Source organism: Sinocyclocheilus anshuiensis, unplaced genomic scaffold, assembly GCF_001515605.1.
Source record: "Sinocyclocheilus anshuiensis isolate Anshui unplaced genomic scaffold, SAMN03320099.WGS_v1.1 scaffold342, whole genome shotgun sequence".
NCBI lineage: Eukaryota > Metazoa > Chordata > Actinopteri > Cypriniformes > Cyprinidae > Sinocyclocheilus > Sinocyclocheilus anshuiensis.
Window position 1 is genome coordinate 191,311 of NW_015544129.1, and position 16,216 is coordinate 207,526.

At 38.2% G+C, this 16,216-nt stretch overlaps 1 protein-coding gene across 2 annotated transcripts in view; it reads right to left on the bottom strand.

Moving 5' to 3' along the window:
* hm13 (histocompatibility (minor) 13) overlaps positions 1-4,567 on the bottom strand; it is a 49,133-nt gene extending 44,566 nt beyond the window's left edge. For both annotated transcript variants that reach the window (XM_016494552.1, XM_016494551.1), the window contains exons 1-2: positions 4,170-4,567; positions 1,033-1,131 (exon numbers count right to left, since the gene is read on the bottom strand). In XM_016494552.1, the coding sequence (XP_016350038.1) occupies positions 1,033-1,131; positions 4,170-4,361 (291 nt within the window). In that variant the 5' untranslated portion in view covers positions 4,362-4,567. The remainder of the gene's footprint in view (positions 1-1,032; positions 1,132-4,169) is intronic.
* Between the last annotated feature and the right edge of the window lie 11,649 nt (positions 4,568-16,216).

The window sequence follows — 16,216 nt, forward strand, 5'->3', positions numbered from 1 at the left end:
TTGTGTTCTGAAGATGAACGAAGGTCTTACAGGTTTGAAACGACATGAAGGCGAGTAATTAATGACAGAATTTTTGGGTGAACTAACACTCGCATGAATCGATATGATAAGCATGCATTACTAGCATATTGGCTGTTTAGTAGTACTTATAGAGCACATATTAATGGCTTATTCTGCATGACTATGTAACAACGTTCGTAGATCGGGACGAAGGAGGCGGGAACCGGCGAACATTTAAGACTTTAATAATAAAATAAACAAACACAAAATGAAAGTAAAGCGGCAGCCCCTCGCGGACGACTGCCGCACACAAAAGGTCTTACAGGTTTGAAACGACATGAAGGCGAGTAATTAATGACAGAATTTTTGGGTGAACTAACACTCGCATGAATCGATATGATAAGCATGCATTACTAGCATATTGGCTGTTTAGTAGTACTTATAGAGCACATATTAATGGCTTATTCTGCATGACTATGTAACAACGTTCGTAGATCGGGACGAAGGAGGCGGGAACCGGCGAACATTTAAGACTTTAATAATAAAATAAACAAACACAAAATGATAAAGCGGCAGCCCCTCGCGGACAACACAAAACACAAAATAAAGTCCAGGCCTGGTCCTCTCTTCTCCAACACTGTCGTCACTCCTTCTTTTATCCTTCCGGAGCTCCTCCGTGGGACTCGAGACCGGTGAGTGGCACAGGTGTCGTGCATTAGCATTTACTCCACCGGCCTCGCACCGTTCCCACGGCTCTCGGCCCCACCCCCACTCATCACAGACTATATTTTAGATTCCTTAATCCTACCCCATACCTAAATTTAACAACTACCTTACTAACTATTAATAAGAGGCAAATTAGGAATTTGAGGTGAATGTCGTAGCTAATAGTAAGAATTACACTGCATTTACTGCAAACTAAAAAGATATAATTTACATTTCACAGAGAATAACACACCTTCAACCTAAACACAAAATTAAACAATTTGTAACAGTGTGTCTATGACTGAAGGGACACACACACACAGTCACCTTGAAAAAGAGATATAGGCCAAAGAGCGTGCAGCTGGCAATGATGGGGAATCGAGCAGCATCTCTGCTTGTGATGGTCTCGGGCATATCTGAAGCATTCTGACAGAGAGACACAGAAACACGGTTATGGTCACAATATATACACACACTGTCTACTTTGTGCACCATAAGCTTGTGTACTTTGACATAGGATATGAAACATGCGAAATATTATTAATAGAGATGCACCGATTGCAATTTTCTTGGCCGATTCCGATTTTTCGTTAATGTGATCTGCCGATACCGATTTTTGCCGATTCCTATTTTCTCAATAAAATAATAAAAAATAAAATAAAAAGAAGGCAAACAACAGTACAAATAAATGCAATAGAATAAAGAGAGCTATGAAACTAAGTTATTTAGGTTAAGTAAGTTTTTATTCAGGTAAGAAATACTACAGAAATGAAAGAAGTGAGACTGACTGACCGACCACCGATCCGGGCCGATTATGAGGAAAATCGTCCGATTCCGATCCCTGGCCGATCAATCGGTGCATCTCTAATTATTAAGAAACCAAGTTGTAATGATTATAACAATTAAAGGGTGATTTCAAAAACAGAAAGCCAATTCTGAGGGTTAATATTGTGTGTAAAATATTTTGAAAAAAAAAAAAAAACAGTATTGTAACAACAATATTGTGAAAGGGTACAATTTAAAAGTGCCTTTATTTGAAATAGAAACCTTTTATAACAATATAAATGTCTTCACTGTCACTTTTGATTAATTTAATGTGTCCTGGCTAAAGTATTAATTTCTGTTAAAAAAAAAAAATCCCCAAACTTTTGAATGGTTTTCAACATTGTTAATAAAATGTCTCTTGAACACCAAATCAACATATTAGAATTATTTCTGAACGATCGTGTGAAACTTCACAATATGAATGTTTTTACTATAGTTATTATGATCAAATAAATGCAGCCTCTGTGATATTAAGACATTCGTCAATGACACTTTTTCGCAATCCAGAAGAGAGATGTCAAGATACAGCTGATGTAAAATTGCAAAATGATTATCTTAAATAGTGTTACCATAAGAAGATACAATTATTGATTCAAAGAAATTGCAAAAATTAGCTTTGTTACAGTAACATAACAGATTTTGGATATCCTGAACAGCATTACCATTATGAGAGATTTAAAAAAAGAATAGTAACCAAAAAAAGGAAACAGGAAGAATCTCATATCTTCTAAATGCATTGAGTTAGATAAAGTGCAATTGTATGTTTGGTCATGGGGGCTGACTGAATGAATGCACCGATGTCAGTGCCACTAGCTGCCCTCAGCAAGAGTGTGCACCTACTTTGCATGTGCTTTTTTTCTGTATCATAGCTGATTTGTAGCTTTTACCCCACCAAAGAAAAATGTTCTATATTTTCCATTTGTTTCCTATGGAGGTCTTTTGACCTCCATGAACACACATATGACTATTTTAAAGGCCATTTAGGCTTTTCCCAAGACCTAAGATAAGAAGGTGTCCTGTGGTATCTGGCACCTGATGTTAGCAGCAGACCTGCAAGTTGTGATTTGATGTTCCAGCACATCCCACAGATGCTCAATCGGCTTGAGATCTGGGCAACTAGAGATCAAACTGGAGTTGTATGTTTGGTCATAGTGAGCTTTTTATTCTTCAGACTTTTAGAAGCTTTTGGGGGCCTTAACATGCTTAACATTTCGCACACATGCCCAGGCCAAAAGATAGCAGTGGGTTTTCAACTACTGAATATGGGTCAAATTCAATAAATTGGACATTGAGTCACATTGGGCTCCTCGTGTCTCTGGGATTGAACCATATTGGGCCTTAAAAATTAAGAAAACTACATTTAAAAAGTGTATTAAGAACATGAATTTAAAATGATAGTTACTACTTGAGTTATAAGCATACAAACTCTGGAAAAAGAATATTTATAGCACTCAGACAAGTTTGTTCAATGCAGCTGTTTTGATACATTAGATACATTTCTAGTTTCAACATTATTTGTACTTCAGACATTCCTTTTTTAAAGAAAAAAAGTATCATCTGCATGCACAGTGACCCACATTTGGTTTTTGACCATGTGTACAACTCAACAATTTACTCTTGAAGCCGCAAAAAGGGCATGAAGATATCTTTAATACTTCTTGAGTGACAGGCATGCAAACTTTGGAGAAAAAAAAACTTGAAGTGCTTTTCCCCATGTTTGAATGGTCACCACTGGCATATAATGCAACAACGATTGCTGAAGTTAACAGATTTTGAACAACCTGTGGAAAATAAATAAATAAATAAATAAATAAATAAATATATATATATATATTATATATATATATATATGCTGCAGTTTTTCTAAAGTAATTTTTACCCTCCTGAAATTTGATTCACAATCTCTCTGGTGAAAATTGTAATTTTGACCCCTCTACAAATAGTGGATAAATCTATCCATGAGATTTAATATTTTGATTTTCATCACTATACATTTTTATCTTTCTTCAGAAAAAAATACTGACAAAATCTAAACTTGGAGCAGGGAGCTCTGGTTGGGTTGACGGGAATGACCCTGTTTCTAGCACTCACTGATGTTATGAAGTTAGTGTCAGAGGAGGCCATGCTGCTCAATGAAACCTCACACGCTCAAACATCTCTGCAGCTCGCCTCGCTTCTCACGGGTCTTTTAATATAGTAACTGTTTAACCTGCAAACAAGATGTCGCTTTTGAGCGTTGCAGCAGAAAGGAAGATGTGTGTCTGTTCTCACACGGCGATCATAGCGAAAATACAGCACACAGCGAAATCAAACGGTTTTGGATTTACATAATTACACTGGTGAGTAAATATTGACATAAAACATATCAGTGGATGCGATTATTAAAGTTTAACAGATCATGTATTGGGTAACATATGGCACTATAACAGGCCTGCAACTCTCAAACCAACGGCAAATCAAGAAGTTAAGTTCTCGAGTTATGTTCAAATGACTCCCTATTAATGCATTTATGTTTGCATACAGCGTCAGTTAATGTTGATTGTGTAGTTAGTTCAAGATTGAAATATTCAAGAGGCTTTAACGTGCATTGTCTTCGCACATTCTTTCATTTGGATTGTCTCTGAATAACTGTCCGTTACCTTGTTCTTGGAGCAGCCCACGGACCTGAGCGCTCCGAAGAAGATGGGCAGCAGGGCCATGAGCAGCAAGCTCCCGTACGCCAGCGCGGTGCCTTCGGCACTGGACACGAACCGGCCCACGGTCCCGTTCACCGCATCCGACTCGTTACTGGAGCCGTCTGGCACAGCTGCGTTTTGCTCCACATCAGCCATGTTTTCGCGCGTTTAGATACTGTGACCCTTATATATAGATATTCTGAGATTGTCAACTGAGTGTGCTTCTCATTGAGATGAGCTCGGGTCTCTTTTAAGGCCACGTTGCCTAACTCTGCCCGGTGAAGTCTCCGTGTTCTTCACTGCTCGGACACAAACACACTTACAAGCGTGCTGACACCCGATGGATCGGAGGAAGAATTACCGCGGCGGTGTTCTGCGCGCTTCTCAAACGGAAGGCTTTTAGGCCAGAGTTTTCCTATGAATTAAACACTAGAAGGATTATACTTATTATTAGGGGTCTAACCTGATCTTCTTCTTCTTCTTCTTCTTCTTCCTCCTGTCTGTGGATGCAGGGTGCAAATTACATAATGGGATTTTTTTGTTTTTTGAAAGAAGTCTCTTCTGCTCACCAAGGCTGTGTTTATTTGATCCAAAATACAGCAAACACTGTAATATTTTGAAATATGTTTTACAATTTAATGTAACTGTTTTCTATTTTAATATATTTTAAAATGCAGTTTATTCCTGTGTTGGCAAAGCTGTATTTTCAGCATCATTACTCCAGTCTTCAGTGTCACATGATCTTCAGAAATCATTCTAATATTCTGCTTTGCTACTCGAAAAACAGTTCTGATTATTATCCATGCTGAAAACAGTTGTGTACTTTTTGGGGATTATTAGATGAATAGAAAGTTCAAAAGAACAGCATTTATCTGAAATAGAAATGTTTGTAACATTTTACACTACCGTTCAAAAGTTTGTGGTCAATAAGATTTTTCTTCTTCTTTTTTTTCCCTTTGTTCCAGAGCAAATAGATTTGGCTGAGGGCAAATTTACATACCTTATTTTTAATATTGTTATTAGGGCTGTCAATAGATTAATTGCACACTCATTGTGAAATTAAGCATACACCATTTATCTTGTTTAACATATTATTTTGTCATCATGAAACATGAAAAAAAAACACATTCAGATTTCACAGTGTATATGTGATGTGATAGATAAAATCATATCTACCTGAACTGAGAATAGCGTGGGTATTTGGCGTCATTAATTGGTGCCTGGTTAGCAGGCTTGCGGATCTATATAGTTGTTGGTGTGTATTGCCCAGGTCAGAGTCACGAACTGCACAGGGACATAAAGGTTGAGGATCCAAGCGCAGGTAATCCACAATCAAAGTCAAAAATAGGCATGAGGTCAAACACAATCAACAATCCTAACAATGACAGTGTAGTGATTCTGCTTTCACCAACCTAAGAGGGTTGGTGTATTGAAATAGTGTATTGATGGGTATTCACGTCACCCATGTTGGATAAGTGATAGTTACGTTCTGTAAGAAATTATAGTCTGCCTCGACCCAGCTTCCACTCCAAATTGTGTATTAAACTATGCTCCTTTCTCTACAAAGAGCTTAATTATCATATAGATAGTTCTTTCCGATCTTAATCATATGTAAATAGTACCTCCGGAGCGATAATTTGTCACTTATAGCGTGGGAGAAGCAGCAGGTCGTCAAGAACCATCTGCTGACCAAAAGGGTACATGAAATAACTGCTATGGATTCTGTTTAATCTTATCACCTTAACATTTGGTTGTTCCCACTTGAGTCTACCGAAGATGTGGGAACGGAAGGCTATCACTTTCATTGTCATCCGCAATTTACATTTAAAACGAAACTTAATGTACATGTTGAGCGGGAAGATGCGTAATACTGTATAAAATGATTGAGCTTAGGATGTTCGGGGTTCAGTCTGACTCCGTTGAACCCAAGGTACTACATGTACTTTGTCACTACTATTCTGTAATAAAAGTTATTCTTCATCAAGATCTTCGACATCTTCACTTTTTCTTACACTTTAATAAATAATACTCACACAGTTCGAAGTACTTGTTTTAATAAAAAAAAAAATTCTCTCTATATACGGGTAATTTCCCCATATTTAACTCTTAAATCATTATTTATTGTTTAGGAACGATAGATTTACTAGTTACATTATTAGTTTCAATAAATAGCCGTTTTGAACTGGGTAGGAAATTTGGAGTTAATTTAAAATAATACTACTACCAGTGGGGAAAGGAGCAGGAATCCGTTTCGACAGCCTTGAACACAAAGCGCTGGAGGATGCTGACCTCCTGGAGCACCAAAGGGTCCTAGAATCTGGAGCTCAGACGTGGCCCTGGAGTAGGTGCAGAAGGTCCTTAGTCTGGAAAAAAACAGACGAAATGAACTTGAAGTGAAGGTTTGCTTGCTGGAGCTTAACCTTGTTGCAGATGTCTGTGTGTCTTCTGCCTCTCTGGGCTAGAGACTCAGAACTTGGTCGATCTGCTTTGTCTCTCTAGGATGGAGACTCAGAACATGCTGCATCTGTTGTTGTCTCACCGGATCAAGGCTCTGAATGCAGGGTATCTCTTTCAGGCTCAGAACGTGGTCGTATCTGTTGCTGCCTCAAAAGCTGGAGACTCAGAACTTGGTATCTGTTATTGTCTCTCACATCCCTTTCAGATGAGGAGGTGATTGTAAAACCAATTCTCCATTTCCATGCTCTGTTTCCATCAGAGCAGGGGAACATAGTGTGGCCCACCCTTCTTTCCTCCTATGGAACTTATCTGCATAGTCCAAACACACATTTAGAAAAGTGTCACTAAAGTTTCACCAATGCATTATTCACTTACCAAACCACAACCAGAATACCTTTGGCAATGTTACGAACACATTAAGTCCAAACATGATGGAAAAAGATTGAACTATGGGTTACATCTTGACAGTCAGGAATCAATGAACTCAAGTGATCAGCCAGGGATGTCGCTCTCGCTACAGCTCCTGAATTCCAATCATCACAAGATGACAAGATAGACGACACATCCTCAGCAGTCATGGAAATATCCCTCTCAGAGCTTTGGTTGAGTTCAGTATGAAGTGTCTGTTGCTGGCATGTAAGACGGAAAGTTTTCTGCACAGAATCATCATCCATACTGTGTACGTGCTCCAGCAGTTCAGAGTAAGGTTCGGACAGAAGACGTTGACTCACTGGCTTGACAAATGGGTCACGACTGAGCGCATCCGCCACCACATTCAACCTTCCAGGGACGTACTTGATTTTAAAATTGTACGGGGCAAGCTTTGAAACCCAGCGCTGCTCACATGCATCTAACTTAGGTTTGGTCATGATATACGTGAGCGGGTTGTTATCAGTCCATACAGTGAACTCATGGCCTTTAAGCCAGTGACTGAACTTGTCACAAATGGACCACTTAAGAGCCAAGAACTCCAGTCTGTGTGCAGGGTAATTGGCTTGGCTGCGGCTCAGAGACTTGCTGGCAAAGGCTATGGGACGTGCTTTATCCTCGCCAGTGGGAACTTGAGAAAGCACTGCACCTAGGCCATCCAACGACGCGTCAGTGCAGAGAATAAAGGGGCGCTCAAAGTCAGGGTGAGCGAGCACGACACTCTGGACAAGGGCTCTTTTCAACTCCTCAAAGGCGACATCACAGGCAGGAGTCCAGTCTTGGGGAGACAACTCTCGGAAGAGAGTTGCCAGCTCTATTACGACTGCTTGTGCCTCTCGCCAAACGTTTTTGTCCAGCCGTCATATTGAACAGTGGCTTTGCGATTCATGAACATCCAGGGATGAAGCTTTGGTAGTACAGAACCATGCCCAGAAACAATCTTATTTTCTTTTGCGAAGGTGTGAAACCATCCTCTTTCATGAGATCTTTCTTCTGAAAGGCAGAAATGACTGCTATCTTGTCTTCATCCACAGAAACTCCAGAACTGCTGATCACATGGCCCAGAAAACTGATGGAGCACCTGAGAAAGTTACACTTTTTTGGAGCCAACTTCAGATTACTAGCTCTCAACCTAGAAACCACTTTCAAGCGTTTCAAGGCCTGCTGTTCAGAACGGGCAAAAAACAGCAAATCATCGAGATAGCAAAGAAGGCTGGAAAAGTTGAGCTCTCCAAAAATGCTGAGCATCATCTGCATAAAGCATGCCGGACTGTTACACAGGCCCTGGGGAAGGCGGTTATATTCATACAATCCCATGGGTGTTGTGAACGCTGTGTAATGCCGATCAGACACATGGAGTGGGATGTTGTAAAATCCTGATGTTAAGTCCATAGAGCTGAAAAGAATATTGCCACCAAAAGCAGCCAGGCAATCTGCCTGATGTGGCGAAGGATGAGCATCCTTGAAAGTCTTCGCGTTAAGCCAGCAAAAATCAGTACAGACTCTCAGAGATCTATCCTTCTTCCAAACCATTACCAAAGGAGATGCATATTCGCTGATGGATTTACTAATAATGCATTTCTCTTCCATTTCAGATAGAACCACTCTCAACTTTTGGTAGTGGGCGGGAGGGATTCGGCGATAAGGCAGGCGGAACGGGCGCTCATCGCACAGATGAATTCTGTGTACAAAGTCTTTCGCCTCTCCACAATCAAGTCTGTCTCTGGAGAAAACATCGTGATAAGACACTATAAGAGTCGCCAACTCCTCCTTCCATGACTTGGAGACTTCACACCCATCAATATGAATGTCCTCCAAACTTTACTCGTGTAGCAGCCACACATGGTCAACAAATAGAACGGGCTTGGGGAGAGCAGAATCAGTGACATCATGAGGTTTGCACACACCTTGTATGAGAGAAACATCTTCCACTGCCAGACAAGGGGACACATCTGCCAGCTTGGTGTTACATCGAAGATTTATCGGAGACTGGGTAGGATTCAGAATCTTCATAGTGTAGTGAATTTTGCTTTCGCCAACCTAGGGAGGCGAAATAGTGTAGTGATGGATACTCACGTCACCAATGACGTTATGATATTTGGATCATGTGTCACTTAATGTGTGGTTATGAATACATCACGTAAGAAAGATTGGTGGGATCTCTAACTTGTAGAACCTCTTTTTCTATCAACACAAGGAAGACACAAGTGTAATAAAATAACTTTTATTAACAAAAGATAGAAAAGAGTAATCAACAACTACTAAATGCATACCATGAATGAAAAGGAATAAAGTGCATAAGATTGAGTTGTGATTCAGTTACGTTATCTTATGGGAAGATAAACTGAAACTAATAAGGTGAAGAACCTTATTATGCCTCAGACATGTAAATGAAAGATTATTTGTTCTTAACTGATCAGCTATATAAGATCTAATGTAAATTAGAAAATCATATACTGATAATGTACAACAGCGCCGAGGTCTCTGGAAGAGGTTTGGATAAGTGATATCAGGAATCCGTTTTAACAGCTTTGAACACGAAGCGCTGTAGGATGCTGATCTCCTGGAGCACCAAAGGGTCCTAAAATCTGGAGCGCAGACGTGGCCCTGGAGTCGGTACAGAAGGTCCTTAGTCTGGAACATGCAGACGAAAGTACCTTGAAGTGAAGGTTTGCTTGCCGAAGCTTAACTTTGTTGCAAATGTCTGTATGTCTTCTGCCTCTCTGGGCTTGAGACTCAGAACTTTGTCAATCCGCTTTGTCTATCTAGGATGGAGACTCTGGACGTGCTGCATCTGTTGTTGTCTCGCTGGACAAAGACTCTGAACGTAGAGTATCTCTTTCCTCACAGGCTGGAGGCTCAGATCGTGGTCGTATCTGTTGCTGCCTCAAAAGCTGGAGACTCAGAACTTGGTATCTGTTATTGTCTCTCACATCCCTTTCAGATGAGGAGGTGATTGTAAAACCAATTCTCCATTTCCATGCTCTGTTTCCATCAGAGCAGGGGAACATAGTGTGGCCCACCCTTCTTTCCTCCTATGGAACTTATCTGCATAGTCCAAACACACATTTAGAAAAGTGTCACTAAAGTTTCACCAATGCATTATTCACTTACCAAACCACAACCAGAATACCTTTGGCAATGTTACGAACACATTAAGTCCAAACATGATGGAAAAATATTGAACTGTCATGCATGCATTCATTTGTCCATTAACAGCTGAATTTGTGTAAGATTTCTGTAAGTTGCACTACACATCACTGTCACTGAGAATACTTATTTCTCTGAATAAGTATAAGATGTGTGTGTTGTAGTTTGCATCCGTTTAATGATGGAAGAAGACTGAACTGACATGCATGCATTCATTTGTTCCATTAACAGCTGAGTTTGTGTAAGATGTTGCACTACACGTCGCTGTAACGGAGAATACTTATTTCTCTGAATAAATATAAGATGGTTGTTTCACCCACTGCTGCTGAAACCTTGGAGGTCCTAAGGAATTTTTATAGCAGTGTAGCAAATTAGCTCAAAAGGGAAATATTTATAATTAATTATAACTGGTTATAATTAATAATAAATATTTAGATTAGATCTTAGAATTAACTGTAGCAGAATCAATATTATAATTATTTGATCTGCCCATCCACCGAGCAGACAATATAATCATTTATAATTTCTAGGAAAGGTTATTTTCCTGGCCAAGGAACAATAGCTTTTCCTACTTTTATGCAGTACTAGCAGTAATTTAGCATGTAGCAAGGTTCAACATTCAGTGACCCCGAATTGTGAGCAGCACACAGAGACAATCAATTGTGAATATAAGGGATTTAATAAATGAAACTACAGCTAACATGTTCCCGGCTCCGGTTGACCTAATTAATGCAGCCTAAATATTAGAAATAGTGTGTTATGTGTAAGCCAGGTTAAAGAGATGGGTCTTTAATCTAGATTTAAACTGACAGAGTGTGTCTGCCTCCCGAACAATGTTAGGTAGATTATTCCAGAGTTTCGGCGCTAAATAGGAAAAGGATCTTCCGCCCGCAGTTGATTTTTGATATTCTAGGTATTATGAAATTGCTAGAGTTTTGAGAACGCAGCGGACGTGGAGGACTTTAATGTAATAAGAGCTCGAGGTGATAGATTTGGAATGTGTTTGAAGTTCAATGGGGAGACGAGAGTGGTGAAACTGTTCAGCATCTCCTTGATAGTGGGTGAACCATTGGCCATTTAGCACCCATATAAATGTAGAATCTGAGGCCAGGACTGTAATTTATATGCAAATGTCAAAAGGCTAAGAGGGGTCTCTAAAGACATAAAACCCCAATGATCATCCATGATTTTAAGCAGACGTCACAGCAGTCACAGGCCAAAAGCTTAGGAATCAGTCTATAAGTGGGTGAAGGGCAGAAACTGCATTTTGACCAATGAGAAGTCCTGTCCTTCCCAGGCTGGGTGCCAGAGGTCTTCTTTTTTAGATGTCTGGCTGTTGTCCTTGCATCTTTATCTGATGGCATTGGACAGTCTGCCTATGTTAGTCAACCAAGATCCAATCAAAATGTAGCAAACCTTTGTCCACTCTTGTGGTCAGAGAGGGGCCCCGCCATAACCTGGGCCCTGGATTGTGCTGTCCACTACAACGTCACAGTCTTCAGCCATCACAGATGCCATTCTACTTACGATGTAGCGAGTACATTGGGTGTTATGGGAAGTGTTCCCGGTTCCGGTTGACCTAATTAATGCAGCCTAACAAACCTTTAACGGATCTGAATTATAGAAATGCGATATAATAATGTGTATTATGAGTAAGCCAGGTTAAAGAGATGGGTCTTTAATCTAGATTTAAACTGACAGAGTGTGTCTGCCTCCCGAACAATGTTAGGTAGATTATTCCAGCTTGAGGTCATGAACGCATGAATTAACGTTTCTGCATTTGATATTGAGAGCATAGATCGTAATTTAGATATATTTTGGAGATGGAAAAATGTGGTTTTACAAATGCTAGAAACGTGGCTTTCAAAGGAAAGATTGCTATCAAATAGCACCAGTGTTCTAGGTTATTACATGCAGAGTTTTTAGGTCCTATAATTAACACCTGCACACTATCTGATGCGATACTGTAGCTGACGGCTGCATGGTTACAATTTTATGTCTAATAGTATCGATCTTGGAAGTAAAGTAGTTCATAAAGTCTTTACTGCTGTGCTGTTGGGAAATGTCTGAGCTTTCTGATGCTTTATTTTTTGTTAATTTAGCCACTGTATTTAATAAATACCTGGGGTTGTGTTTGTATTCCTCTAAAGGAATGAATGAATGAATGAATGAATGAGACAAAAAGTAAGTAGATCTAGCAGCTTTTAAGGCTTTTCTGTATGTAGAAGTACTTTCCCTCCATGCAATATGAAATACCTCTAGTTTTGTTTTCCTCCAGCTGCGCTCCATTTTCCGGGCTGCTTTCTTTAGGGTGCGAGTGTGCTTGTTTTACCATGGTGTCAGACTGTTTTCCTTAATCTTCCTTAAGCGTAAAGGAGAAACTGTGTCTAAAGTGCTAGAAAAGAGAGAATAATTTCTGTTACACCATGAAGTTTTTCTGAGCTTTTGGATTTGCTAAGGAATTGAGATAAATCGGGAATATTATTTAAAAAGCAGTCTTTTGTTGTAGAAGTGATGGCTCTACAATATTTGTAACAAGGAGTTGAGAGATTTGCAGTTTTAGCTATATGAATAATGCTTCAGCATTTCTGAGAAAAGGAGTTCTCCCTAAAGTGGCTAATCAGCTGCAATGTCTCGTTCACTCCTCTCAGGGAACCATGGATACGCACGGAGTAGGATGCGCACAAGTTTTGATTATTAAAATGTAATTAAACCATTAAAATGGAAAACACAGAATTTGTTGTAAAACAGAATAAAACAGTTTGAGAAAATAATAAAACGTATATCATAGGGCTCGAAAAATGAAAGTTGAAATTGTTCAACTTTTAATAAATTGCGTAACTTGTATAAGTTTCATTATTTCAATTAATTAGACATGCTTTTTTATTAATAAAATGTAATTCCAGAAAAAAAGCGGGAAAAAAATTGGAAAAAATAAAACTGATTTCATAGGGCCCTAATCAGTCGACTTTCCTCATATATTTGCATCAATATAGGGTATATTTTTCTACACCTTTTTTTGCATTAATGACACACTATTTTCCTAATTAATGCTGTACAGTTGCTTTGACACAATCTGTATTGTTAAAAGCGCTATATAAATAAAGGTGACTTGACGACCTGACCTTTCTTGTTCTTACTAATTCAAGCTCTCTCAACTTGTTATATTTTACAGTTTGTCAATTGATATAAGATTTTGTAGGCTTTACATACACATTATCAGGGTTTAAGTGCTTTAAGAACTTTATGCCTTCTATGCTGTTATGGTGTAGACAAACTCGAAATGTAGGACTGACACCAGAACACGTCCACAATGGAGAATATGCTAACACCCTCAGAAAGGGTTCGACTACAATACGTATTACACACTAAGCAGGCTAACACACACACATTTTGTTGTTTGATATTTGAAATAAATTATAGGTAACAAAATGCTTAATGCAATACCTGAGTACAAATGGAGTGAGATTGAAAAATGCAGCAGTAAGTAATATTCCTAAGAGTAAAGGAAGAAGAAAGACAAAAATGATACCATGGTGGAATAAGGAGTGTGATGAAGCTATTAGAAGGAAAAGGAGAGCATACAAGAAAGTAAGAAGAATGCATAACTATCAAGATTTAATGGAATATAAGAGAGAACAAGCAAAAGTAAAAGAGGTGGTAAGAAGGGCAAAAAGGCAACATTGGAGAGATTTCTGTGACAGAATAGGGAAAAGTACATCAATAGAAGAGGTATGGAATATGATCAGAAGGATGAATGGAATAAGGAAGGAGATAGAATATCCTGTTTTAAATGAAGGGGAAGTCATAGCAGTAGAAAACAGTGAGAAAGCAGAAATGTGTTGTAATACATTTATAAAAGTAAACAGTATGGAAAATCTGACTGAAGAATTTAAGAGGGAACGGGAGGAAATATTGAAAGAGCATCCTCATCTATTGGACAAAAGTGAGGAAAGAGATAATATAATGGATGTCCCATTTGGAATGACGGAACTAAAACGAGCGCTGAGGAGAATGAGAGAAACTACTCCTGGTCAAGATGAAATCAGCTATTATATGATCAAGCAGTTAAGTGAGGAATCATTGAAGAAGATATTAAGGAGATGGGGATAAACAATTATAGATGTACACCAAGAGTAATGTATCCACATAACCCCTTATAATAACAATAAATTACACAAAGTTATACCAAATGTCAGTTCTGAAATCATTATATAATTTATTACAACATCTTTCAAGCGATACCGTTGACTTGATTGCAAAGATACTATTTAAACTGAGCTGGATGTTGACATCACTGAATTCAATGATGAACTGTCTTTAACTGAAAAATTTGTGTTTACTATTGTCATTTTGCATTATTGACACTATTTTCCTAATTAATGCTGTTCAGTTGCTTTGACACAATCTGTATTGTTAAAAGCGCTATATAAATAAAGGTGACTTGACTTGACTTGACTTATGGATTCTTCCTCAGCCAGTAGTAGATTTAACATTACTAAAGATAAGACAGAGAGAAGGAAGTAATGAGATGGAAGTAATAAGAGCAAAGGAGTATTTAGGACTTATGTATGGAAATAATATACGGATATACACAGATGCCTCCAGAAAAAGAGGGAGAGTAGGAGTGGCAGTTAATGTGCCAAAGTTACTGATGAAGAAAAAAGCTAGAATAAGTGATCAACTGTCAGTATATACAGGTGAATTGATGGCTATTCTGCTAGCAGTACAACTAATTAAGGAAAGAGAAATACAAAATGCGGTCATTTGTTCAGATTCATATTCAGCAATAGTCATTATTGATAACCAAAAGTCAGAATCAAGGCCAGATTTAATAATGGAAATCCTTCAAAATCTCTTTGAGTTAAAACAGAGTAGAATAGAAGTACAGTTTATGTGGGTTCCAGCGCATGTGGGAATTAAAGGAAATGAAGAAGCAGGTTCATTAGCTAAGCAAGCAGTAGATGATGAAATAGTAGAGTTATCACATAGCATAAGAGAAATAAAATCAGTAATAAAGGAGAAAGTGATTAAAAAGTGGCAACAGTGTTGGGATAATGAGACTAAAGGGAGACATTTATATGCAATACAAAAGAAAGTGGGAAAAGGTAGAAAAAGTGGGAGAAATAGGAGGGAGGAAAGTATAATTACAAGACTAAGATCAGTAATAAAGGAGAAAGTGATTAAAAAGTGGCAACAGTATTGGGATAATGAGACTAAAGGGAGACATTTATATGCAATACAAAAGAAAGTGGGAGAAATAGGAGGGAGAAAAGTATAATTACAAGACTACCCTTACGAAAAAGAAGTTTATTCAAGTGTGCTATTAGTATACTTCTTTTAAACTAAAAAATAGGAAAGCATACTTTTAGTCTACTTTTTTATGTACTTCCCAGAAATGGGCTTTATGTACTTCTCAGAAATATACTAAAATGACATTTAAGTATACTTGACTTATACTGAGGAAAAAGTCTAAATATATTTGAGCTATACTTGTGCTCCTAGAATCCGTGTTTTCATTGTTATCCGGTAGGGGGCACTAGTACATATTTTCTGTACAGAATTTTCAAAAAACACAAGTGAAGAAGAAACCGAAACAACAGACGCTTCCCACATGTATTCTAACATGATCATCAGACATAAAACAGCATCAAAACTGTGCAATGTTATGGAATAAAATGTCGACCAATGAAGAGGTAATAATGACTGTCAAGCTTTGGGGTATTGATCGACTTTATCTACGTTTTGATTATCATTCTGAATCCAATAGTCTTTTTTCAGCTTTTTATTCAAAATGTTGTTTATTTCTTTATTTTTTATTTATGAAACTTATCCACATTCAAGTGTTAAAAAAAAAGAATGCATGAAGCTACAATAAAATGTTTTTGTTTACAAGCAGATACCCTGTTCTTTTGATGTTTTGTATGTTCAGATATTCATGTAACAAAATATATACAAATGAATACCTAAATAGG